This window comes from Chlorocebus sabaeus, chromosome 7 (genome assembly GCF_047675955.1).
Source record: "Chlorocebus sabaeus isolate Y175 chromosome 7, mChlSab1.0.hap1, whole genome shotgun sequence".
NCBI classification, from domain to species: domain Eukaryota; kingdom Metazoa; phylum Chordata; class Mammalia; order Primates; family Cercopithecidae; genus Chlorocebus; species Chlorocebus sabaeus.
In genome coordinates this window covers 21,501,233-21,512,653 of record NC_132910.1, presented here as the reverse complement: position 1 = coordinate 21,512,653, position 11,421 = coordinate 21,501,233, and the positions used below count along the sequence as shown (strand labels likewise).

At 36.7% G+C, this 11,421-nt stretch overlaps 1 protein-coding gene across 1 annotated transcript; it reads right to left on the bottom strand.

The window, feature by feature from the left end:
• Window positions 1-1,282: 1,282 nt before the first annotated feature.
• On the bottom strand, window positions 1,283-7,819 carry SMR3A (submaxillary gland androgen regulated protein 3A). The gene is made up of 3 exons (XM_037994703.2): window positions 7,739-7,819; window positions 6,419-6,486; window positions 1,283-1,969 (listed from the first exon to the last, which is right to left on the bottom strand). Exons 2-3 carry the CDS (start codon window positions 6,470-6,472, stop codon window positions 1,538-1,540), a joined length of 486 nt encoding a protein of 161 aa, XP_037850631.1. The 5' UTR covers window positions 6,473-6,486; window positions 7,739-7,819; the 3' UTR covers window positions 1,283-1,537.
• Window positions 7,820-11,421: the final 3,602 nt, after the last annotated feature.

The following is an 11,421-nucleotide window of genomic DNA, read 5'->3' as shown; positions in this document are numbered from 1 at the left end:
ATTTATTGCTGCTTTAGATCTTTACACGGTTGCCTTGAACACTTTTTCTCTAGATCATTTAGTACCTTGCTTTTTAATATTCTTCAAGTCATTCCTCAAATATCACTTCATCAGAGAGTTTCTCCATTATTATCTTATATAAAACAGTCAGTTTTATATACCACTACTTAGTATCTTCCTATGCATTGTTCATTACTTTTCAAAACACTCTCATGTCTTACATTTTATTGACGTGTTTACTTTTTAAAAAATATCTCACTAGATATAAGCTCCATGAAGACAGTTACTTTGACTGCCTTCAATATTGCTGTTATTGTGCTACTAAAACTGTCCCTGTATCCTGGTAGGTTCTCAAAAGTGAAAGAGAAGCCTGGGCAATGTAGCAAAACCCCATCTCTGCTAAAATTACAAAAGAATTAACCAGGAGTGGTGGCGTGCATCTGTAGTCCCAGTTAGGAAGCTAAGGTGGAATTTCCTGAGCTCAGGAAGTCATGGCTACAGTGAGTTGTGATTGCATCACTGTACTTCACCCTAGGTGATGGGAGTGAGACCCTTTCCATGGAAAGAAAAAAAAAAAAAAGGAAAGCATTAAACACAAATAAAAATTGTGGGCTTACTTTAGGTGTCTTGAGAAGTTTTAATTTATAAGTGTTTGATGGCACTGTGGGAAGTTAAGTGTCCTGAAGGAAAAAGTCAAACATGGAAAGATAAAACTCTCATGACATTATGAGGCCATTTCCTAAATAGTCATATCATAATACTTCTGATTCAAATATCAACAAATAGATGCAGTAGAAACTTGGAAATCTCAGTGATTAGCTTCTTCTTATTGCTATCTGAAACCATCTCCTATCTCTATCTTAGCTTAGAAAATAATTTTTTCATATCAAATTCCAAGACTTGTCATTCACATCTCAGATATTTAGATTTGCTAGAATGGCATTTCTTCTCTGCAACTATTTATAAGCAGTGATCAGATGGTACTCAGGAATTGTTATAGGGCGAGCTATGGTGAGGGCTAAGATTCTTTCATTTTAGTATCTATTAACATCTTATTTTGGGCTTTGTAATTGTATGATGGGTTGCCATACTGAAGAGGGCATCCTGTTGCCTACTCTTCTAACTTTGTAACTCTAAGCTTCAAGTCCAAGTGTCTTATTGCATTTTTCCTTAATTTACTTTTTTGGCCTCATGGGATATGGCCAGGCTCTGGTAGCACTAATATTCATTTAGGTGACATAAATGGGGGATAAACTAGTGGCTCTGATAACAGTGGATACTTCATATTGTTGCTCAATTCTTTATTTTTCCCTACTGATATAAAGGTTCATGGGGATTGTTTCACAATTTCTAAGATATTTCTCCCAAAACGCAATGCTTTGGAAATGTTTATTCTCATTCAAAAATGAAAGCCATTTTATCTAAAAGTCTCTTGGAAGTAGTGTTGAAATTCTTATTTTTGGAGAGTAGAAGCAGTGGTTATGAGGGTAGTGGTGCCTTTTGCAGTGGTGGTGGCACCTGTTGCAGTTGTCTGTATTTAGGGTGTAGGATTAGGGAGGTCAGGATCAGTTGGAGAAATTACAGGGGAAAATGGAGGTCCAGGTGGATAGGGTCTTGGTTGGGAAGGTGGCTGTGGATAACCTGGGCCATAAGGGGAAGGAAGAGAGAGTGGTTGAATTCTCCCTGGACCATAGGGTGGAGAAAGGCGTGGTGGAAATCTCCCTGGACCATAGGGTAGAGGAGGAGATGGTGGAAATCTCCCTGGACCATAGGGTAGAGAAGGGGGTGGTGGAATTCTCCCTGGACCATAGAGTAGAGGAGGGGGTGGTGGAATTCTCCATGGACCATAGGGTGGAGGATGGGGTGGTGGAACAAATCCTGGTCCAAACGGAAAAGGTGATGGAGGAGGAGAAGGAGACAGTGGTTCAGGTGGATATGGTCCCCCGAGGCCTCTTTGACTCTCACCAGGCTGTGGAAAAAAGAAGTAAATACTTTTAAATCAGATATTTCACAGTTAAATATAAGAATGAATGCTTTCTATGATAGGCAGAACTCTGAGATGGCCCCAAGATTTCTACTCTCTGCTGGCACATACTGGCCTGACCTTATCAGATGAGCCCTTTTAAAACAGGTTCTGCAATGTCTGAAGAAATCAGAGAGATTTGAGGCTGCAGCAAATGCTTTTCCCGGCTTTGAATCAAGATGCCGTGTTGTGGGGAGGGCCACGTGGAGGTACATGGTAGACCCGCTACAGGAGCTGAGAGTGGCCCCGGGCTCACAGGCAGCAAAAAAGTAGGGGCGTCAGTCCAACAACCAAGGGACTGAATCCTACCAATGACCATACAAGCTTAAAAAAAGGACACTGAGCTGCAGAAGAAAAAAAAAAATAATACAGCAGTGGACACACCTTTTCAGCCTTGTGAGACTGTGAGCAGAGAAGCCACCTAAGCCAAGCTCAGAGTTATGGCCAAAGAAACTGAGATAATAATGAGTTTTTAAAGGCTACTAATTAGTGGTAATTTGTTATTGAGCAATAGAAAAGTGTTAAATGTATCTAAGTTATGATGTCTGAACGTCTATATCAAAGAAAAATGTTTCTCTTTTGCCTTCTGAATACCTAGGCTCTCAATGAAAGCTGGGATAGTATTGACTTAAAAAAATAGATAATGAACAAAAATCTTATCCTTGGCCTATAGTGAAGTCTGTCATTCCAAATTCCAAATGGAAATAAATGCCTTTGCAGCATGAGAAAAACATGTCTTTTTATGTCTAATTCAAGGGTTCAGGCTTGTTCTGGGCTTTGCACATTAATTAATTGTGAAACACACGTGAGCAACTATTTCGTGCAATGAACTTATGAAGGAGCTGGTTCATTCATGTCATGAATGTCAACCTGGCAAGTTGCCAGGGGTACAAACATCTATTCTATGACTCTACAGGCTGAGTAATTACAATACAAGGAGGGGTAAATGTGATCTGAAGGGAAGTGAAATTAGTGGAATGAGTGTCTGGGGTTTCATGTCAGTGTTTGAGCTCTCCTTCTGGTACATGGAGATAGAGTGAGTGTGGAATTCTTTTTGAGTCTTTTTTTCTCATCAGGAAAATGATGTCCTCCTGCAGTTGTTGTCACATTTGTTGTGAAATATCACTTGTAAAGTGCCTAGGGTGGTGTTTATCTCAGGTCTGGTTTACATAGAGTACAATTTTTGTAAATGAAAATTGCTGAGGCTGGGCGTGGTGGCTCATGCCTGTAATTCCAGCGCTTTGGGAGGCTGAGGTAGGTGGATAGCTTTAGGCCAGCAGTTCAAGACCAACCTGGACAAGACCCCATCTCCATTAAAAATTCAAAAATAACTGAAAAGTAGTGCAAGGAACAAATACATTAGGGATTTAAAGTGATCAGTTCTGGATAGGAAAATGATAGAGGATTGTCTCCGTGGGAAGGAGTCATTTGAAAAGAGGCTTAAAGAATATAAAGTAAGGAGGGAGCATGCCAAATAAAAGGAAAATACGCAAATGCTCTGGGGTAAGAATGAAGTTCCACTCTACTGACGGCAAGAAGTCCAGGTTGCTTGGAGCAGATGTTTTTTTTTGGACACAAAACTACATTCACTTCTTGTGGTTCTCAGTCCCTTCACCTATTTGGCCATTACCCTTGCTAATCCTAAACTTTAGTATTACGGTAAAGCATCTCTGTCCTGGATTCCTAATGCCAGGTCCTTAACAATGCTAGAGGATGTCACCAGCACTGTACCCTCAGAAAGTTAGCATCCTTCAGTGCTGCCTGAAATCCTTTTTTGAGTGTCTTATCTCAGATTATCTCTTCCCACTTCCCCAGAGGCTTGTAATTTTCCAAGTTGATGCCAGTTTTATCAACATTCTCCACCTCATCCTGAGCTCTCATCTACCCCCACCAAAGTGGCTTTTCTCCTGCTTCACCAAGATATTTCAGGCAATTAGAAACGAACTTCCCTGATTTACTGGTCACAGAACCATGGAGTCATTGATAGCTAGATAGTTTCTTTTTCTTTATAATTGTTTTCCAAGGGACCTGGCTCTGTCAGTCTTCTCTTTTACTTTCTGCAGCTGTAATATCTGCCATTTAGCTAGCTCATTTTTTTCAGAAGAACACTATCATTTATGGTCAACTCAATTTTTTTCTCCCTATCCTATCAGCTCTTCATCCCACTTCCTGAATTCTAAATCTAACCACTTCTTATCATCTTTCTTGCTTTCATTCTAATCTGTCATTTACTTTTACCCGAATTTCTATAATGGCCCGTTGATTTGACCTCTTGATTCTAATCTTGCCCCTTTCACCTAACATGTACAGAGAGGTTGAAGACATCATTTGAGAAATAAATATCAATTGATATTTCTCTGTTTATAAAAGATTCGGTTTCAACCACCAGTACCTTGTTGCCGTGACTTCCTTTTCACATCTTTCCTGCAAAGCAAAGCTCTATGAAAGGGTATTCTAAATTTGCCAACCCCACTTCTCACTTCTCATTTGCTCTTAAACCTGGCTTCTGCCCTTAACATGCCAGTAAAAGTTTTATTCATATCACCAGTGAAACAAACAAACAAAAAATTCCAAGGCACTTCTGTGGGACCAGCCTCATGTTCGTCTTCTCTAGCTAGTGATGGTTCATGGTATTATGGAGGGTGTTTGACCCAAGGACTGCCAATCCAAGGACTAGTCAGGGTATGTGGAAGTTCAGGATTTGATTTTTTATTGTCAAGAAAACAAATCCTTAGTATGGAAAATATTTCACACATTTTTATTGTTGAGACAATTAAAAATTAGCTGAAAGGACTTTTTCCTAAAGATATACTGATGTTGATCTAAATATTATGTAATGAAAAATCTTCATAGTAAATATCGATTCTTTTCCTGATCTCTTAACCCAATCACAATGATTAGCTCCCTTTCCACAAATGGCTAAAGTAAAATGATGAAAATACTATACTAGGAAGAAACACTCCCCTCTCAAAGGGTTATAATGAATGTTAATCTCCTACATTATTCAGTTTAGCAATAATCCAGCTAAGACAAGCATACTTTGCATACTTTGAATCTAAACTTATTTGTATTTTAATGAGATTAAAAATAGTGAGGCTTGCTTTGAGGATTTAAAGAGATAATGTATGTAATGCATTTGGAAAATTACTTATAACAGAGAAAACACTCAAAAGTCGACAGGTTGAAAATGATGACTTACCCCACCTACAAATATATATATGCAAAGGACATGCTACCCTTCACATTTCCAATTTTCAGTAATTATTAATCATCATTAGTCATATCAGCTGAAAAAAGGCTCATTGCTATTTAAACTGCTTATATTATTGGAAAGCTCTCTATTTTTTCTAATTTATCTTATTAAAAATTATTTGTATAATAAAAGCCTGAATAAAATGTTTTTCTCATATTCTGAGGACATGAAAATATTGAAAATCAAATTTATGATGACGTCATTAAGACATGACCTTTAGTGGATGTCAATACGTTTTATTGGCTTATCAAAAATTATGTCTAGCCATAATGCATGCAAGAACATGGTCAAAGTCAGAAAACTTCAGTCATCTCAGAATGTCCTGCTTTTATTCAAGCTTTTCAAAGTAGAAGAAAGAGGTACTATTTTATGTTTCATGTTTCAGAATGATATAATTTTATGTTGCCTGCTTTGTGGAAGTCATAGTCTTCTAAAAAATCAGCTTTCATATTTTCCCATTTGATATAATAGATTTTTATGGTACTTTGGGAGAAGTTACTCTGGAATTAATATCCTCTTTGTAACACTGGAATTAATTGACCCCTCTGTTGAAATTGAGTATCATTCTATTACTTTTAAAAATATGCATTAAAAAATTCTGAAACACTAGGTTAAGGGCAATGAGCATAGTTTTCCTTAACCTAGTTTTTAATAAATGGTAGGTGTTACCATAAATGTTTATTATTTCCTCAAAATGTAGCATGCAAAGATTCTCCTAAATGCATCTTCCCAGGTCCCATTATGGGGTACTCTTATTCAGGCTTGGATGAGGACTTTAATACTATCTTTTTAATAAGTGAGTTAGGTGACTCCATGTTAGGAACAACTACTTTATCTCATTTTACAGAGTTTTACCTACTGTGTAATTGCTAGAGTATGGAAACATACATTTATATTTATCTGTTTAATGCAGTCTGATATTATAGATTTGAGCTATCCAGTATGGCAGCCATCAGACATATGTGGCTATTTAAATTAAATTAGATTTTAAATTTAGATTTAAGCATTAGAACAGTGTTTCATCAATGCTTAATAGTTACTAATATATAAGAAAAGGTAGCATCATTAATGTAAAAAGAAATCTGAAGTAATGGTTAAGGAGGAAAGTATAAAGATGTGTGATCGTGATTAATGATACTTACTGTGAAACACGCTGCAAGAGCCCAAAGGCCCAAGATCAGAGTCAGTGATTTCATCCTTTCGGTTGCCTCTGAAAGTAAGCACAATAGGTGATCAGTATGATTTTTTTTTAATTAAAAATTACTATTTAAAATGTCTCAACACATGGATGTAATGTAATACAGATATACTACTGTAGCATTTTTAGAAAATTTGCCTAACATGTTGGATTCATTATTACAGTGGGGCAACATTAGTAGGCTTATAAAATTTGACTTCAAAACAGTGGAACTAGTTTTTATTTTTGACTTATAAAGTGATATTGGAGATAATGCCAAAGAGTTGTTCATAAATGATTTGAAGAATAGAAGCTTTTATAAATGAGGTTTTTGCCTTTAGAGGTAACTATGTTGAAATGTACAATTATTTACATTTGAACACTTTTGTATATTTAAATAGCAGGTATATTTTATAGATTTCTATGGGCTTGGGTTTGCAATATTAACATATTAACTAAATCATGTGTTATCAATTTAATTCCTTGGGGTATCTCAAAAATAAGGAAAAGAAATCACTCTGTTTGACATAACGTAAGAAAAAGAGAATCATATTATATACCTCCTAGTTTTAACAACATTCCACTAAATTAATTTAGTCTGTGATGTGTGGTCTCAAAGTGCTTCCAAAAATCCATATATGGTAGATCAAAGACCAAGTCAGAGAACATGGAGGAATCCAGGTATTTTATTCTCCATTGGCTCAAAATTTGCAAAATATTTCAAGTACATGGTAGCTTGAATTCTGGGAAAGCAACTCCATGCACCATTGTACAAATGGCTTCCTGACAGTCAACTCTGTACATAGGTTGAGTGTGTTATCTGAGCAATGCAAGTCTTGAAAGAATCATATGTACAAAATTTCACTGGATACTCAATTGTATGTGGGTGTGGCTATTCCCTTAAGGATTACTTTTTCCATGATCCATTCTTACGAGAAGTTTGAAAAACAAAAGGAAAACTAATAATAAAAGTATACTGTAGAACAATTCCCTCTTTTAGAGTACATCTGAGAATAATCTATCATTATGAAGTTTTAAGAACTTTAAGGAACATCAAGGGGAAAAGTCAATTGTGTACTTGGATGGACTAATTGTCCCCAATGCCCAACATGAATCCTTTACTCTGACATGTGAATAACCTAATTTTTCAAAATTTGATATATTTAATGACTTACAATTTTACATAAGGTGAAGGTGCTTATGTTTTTGGTGGTAATGAATGTCCTATAAAAAGATCATGAGAAGTCTGAGGAAAATTCTGCAGTTAATATTTCCAGGTACATACCTTTGTGTGAGGATCTGTCTTAGAGTTGATTAACCTGCTGGTCAAAATGACTCTTGCCAGTTGAAAGACAGAAAATAAAGGTGAAAAGAGACAAGAAACTTCAGTTCTTATATAGTGCAAAAGATTTCTGTTGGCAGTAAGAGAAAGGATACTTGGAAATAAAATAACTTCTGGGTTGATGCTCTTCAAACAAAGATAGGAAAGTTGTTCTTGCCAATTTGGCAGTCTTATTCTGCATTTTTGGGTCTCATTTCTGAAAAGCATTGACCCATTCAATATTTGTTGTTTCCTGGGGAAACAGATACAACAAATAATGTCCTCTCTCTTCAGGGGAACAATCTGGGGCCTGTGGTGCACCATTTCCTCTTTATTTTAAAGAAAAAGCACCAGCTTTTTCTATGCCAAGCAATTTTAATGGGCCATATTTTGTATTTTCTATTTATTTAATAGGCAATCTTTTGTATTTTCTTTTTTTTTTCTTTTCTTTCTTTTTATTTATTTATTTATTTATTTATTTATTTATTTATTATTATTATACTTTAAGTTCTAGGGTACATGTGCATAATGTGCAGGTTTGTTACATATGTATACTTGTGCCATGTTGCTGTGCTGCACCCATCAACTCGTCAGCACCCATCTATAGGAAGTCCCCTTTTGTCAGTGAAGAACTAACTGAGAACAACTGTGTTTTAAAAATCATGTGGTCCTTGCCATTATTAACTTGAGAATCCTAATTAAATGAAAATATGATGACATGCAATGACTTAATTATGGGAAAATTATACAGAAATTTTTAGTTTGAAGTGGATGTCTAATGGAAAGTTATAGCCTTGGCTTTTTGATAAATCTAGGCATTGAGAATAATTTTTCCCATGCTGGATGATCTTATAATCTCGCTTTAATACTTTATTATATAATCATAATAACAGCTATTATTTATTAAACCTCTAGTTTATTCCATGTGGCAGGTTAAAATGAATTCTATTATCATCTCAGTTTTATACAGAGATGCTAATTAGCTGAATGGAACTTGACCTTAAGTCAGCCCACTTCAAAGTCTAAGTGATTTTTTTAACCAGTATTCCATATTAGCTCCCTAATCTTAACAATCACCATACACTTAACTAACATTGTGTTACAGTACATTAGAGAGATGAATCAGTGAACTTAATAGTTCATTCTACTTCCAAGCACAGTAACAACACTTCCTTGGTCATATGGTACATCTAGTTCTAGATCCTTGAGGAATCGCCATACTGTTTTCCATAATGGTTGAACTAGTTTACAATCCCACCAACAGTGTAAAAGTGTTCCTATTTCTCCACATCCTCTCCAGCACCTGTTGTTTCCTGACTTTTGAATGATCGCCATTCTAACTGGTGTGAGATGGTATCTCATTGTGGTTTTGATTTGCATTTCTCTGATGGCCAGTGATGACGAGCATTTTTTCATGTGTCTGTTGGCTGTATGAATGTCTTCTTTTGAGAAATGTCTGTTCATATCCTTTGCCCACTTTTTGATGGGGTTGTTTGTTTTTTTCTTGTAAATTTGTTGGAGTTCTTTGTAGGTACCCAAAGGATTATAAATTATGCTGCTATAAAGACACATGCACACGTATGTTTATTGCAGCACTATTCACAATAGCAAAGACTTGGAATCAACCCAAATGTCCATCAGTGACAGATTGGATTAAGAAAATGTGGCACATATACACCATGGAATACTATGCAGCCATAAAAAAGGATGAGTTTGTGTCCTTTGTAGGGACATGGATGCAGCTGGAAACCATCATTCTCAGCAAACTATCACAAGAACAGAAAACCAAACACCGCATGTTCTCACTCATAGGCGGGAACTGAACAATGAGATCACTTGGACTCGGGAAGGGGAACATCACACACCGGGGCCTATCATGGGGAGGGGGGAGGGGGGAGGGATTGCATTGGGAGTTATACCTGATGTAAATGACGAGTTGATGGGTGCAGCACACCAACATGGCACAAGTATACATATGTAGCAAACCTGCACGTTGTGCACATGTACCCTACAACTTGAAGTTTAATAATAATAAATAAATTAAAACAAAAAACAAAAAACAAAAAACAAAAAAACAACACTTCCTTGTTGGGTTATATGAGACAAAATATTTTGCCTTATTGTATCTCAATTTCTTCATTTAAAAATATATATTTAAAATGGTTATATTTATAATTTCTTTTTTTCTTTATTTTATTTATTTATTTATTAATTATTATCCTTTAAGTTCTAGGGTACATGTGCACAACGTGCAGGTTTGTTACATATGTATACTTGTGCCATGTTGGTGTGCTGCACCCATCAACTCATCAGCACCCATCAACTCATCATTTAAGTCATGGAGATTAGGACCTTCCTTCTTTCCTTTCTTCCTTTCCTTGCTTTCCCTCCCTTCCTCCCTCCCCTCCCTCCCTCCCTCCCTCCCTCCCTGCTTCCCTCCTTCCCTCCTTCCCTCCTTCCTTCCTTCCTTCCTTCCTCCCTTCCTTCCTTCCTTCCTTCCTTCCTTCCTTCCTTCCTTCCTTCCTTCCTTCCTCCCTCCCTCCCTCCCTCCCTCCCTCCTTCCCTCCTTCCTTCCTTCCTCCCTCCCTCCCTCCCTCCCTCCTTCCCTCCTTCCTCCCTCCCTCCCTCCCTCCCTCCTTCCCTGCTTCCTTCCTTCCTTCCTTCCTTCCTTCCTCCCTCCCTCCCTCCCTCCCTTCTTTTATCTTTCCTACTAACATTTATTAACTATCTGCTGGGCATAAGAAAGAGTACAAGTTGCTGAAGTTACAGCATATATAAATGCTTAGTGTTTTAAAATTTTTGTGAGTCATAGGTGATGTAGAAATTAAGAAGCCACACTTTCAGAGTTGATCTTGGTTTTAAATGACTGTACTTAATTTCATTTACTTTGTTGGAGTTTCACTGCCTTTAAAAATTCTGATGACATAATTAAGTGTAATACAATATATTCCTGGTTTGCTAATCTTAGCCCTTAATATGTTGCTGAACGATTACATGCCTAAACATCAGTGAAGATGGTTCTATTCCTAATTAACAGAAAATTTCACTTCTTTCTTTGACAGTAATTCAGTGTGTCAAAAGATGAATGTCTCTTCTCTCTTGTTTTGATGCCAACATATCCATCAGCCAAATGTTTGAAGTCAAGGTGTGACCTACATTGTAATAGATCACTGGCTCTGAGGGACTTACGATGAATGCTGACAAAACCAACGGACAATTTCTGAGTGGGTTATGACCAACAAAGAATTTGAGGAATGCAAACAAACGGAAGCACATATCTGTGAAGAAACAGGAACAGTCACTCCAGTTAATCTTTAGTTAACTTATGGCTTCAAAAGATCTTGATTGAATACTTACTAGAACAATACCTAAAGGAGCTAATGTCTCTGGTCACAGAAAATTCAAAGTGACAGTAGAGAAAAATTATTGTTAGTGCAGAGATTTACATGACAGATGGAAAATATTTTCCTAATATAGGTAGACTAACAGATTTAAGTTCAGTCATGCAGCAACATATTTAAAGTCTGCTTTCCTATTGTGTTACACTCCTTTCCACTAAAATAGAACAGTAATGATAGTTTCTTTGGGCCTATGGAAAGTATGTACTTCTTCTAGACTATTCAGAAGGAGGTGATATGGTTTCTGGG

Coding starts and splice junctions, on each gene's coding strand:
- SMR3A (XM_037994703.2), bottom strand. CDS start 6,472: ATGAAATCACTGACTCTGATCTTGGGCCTTTGGGCTCTTGCAGCGTGT. Junction 1,970..6,418: donor CTCTTGCAGCGTGTTTCACA/GTAAGTATCATT, acceptor TTTTTTCCACAG/CCTGGTGAGAGTCAAAGAGG.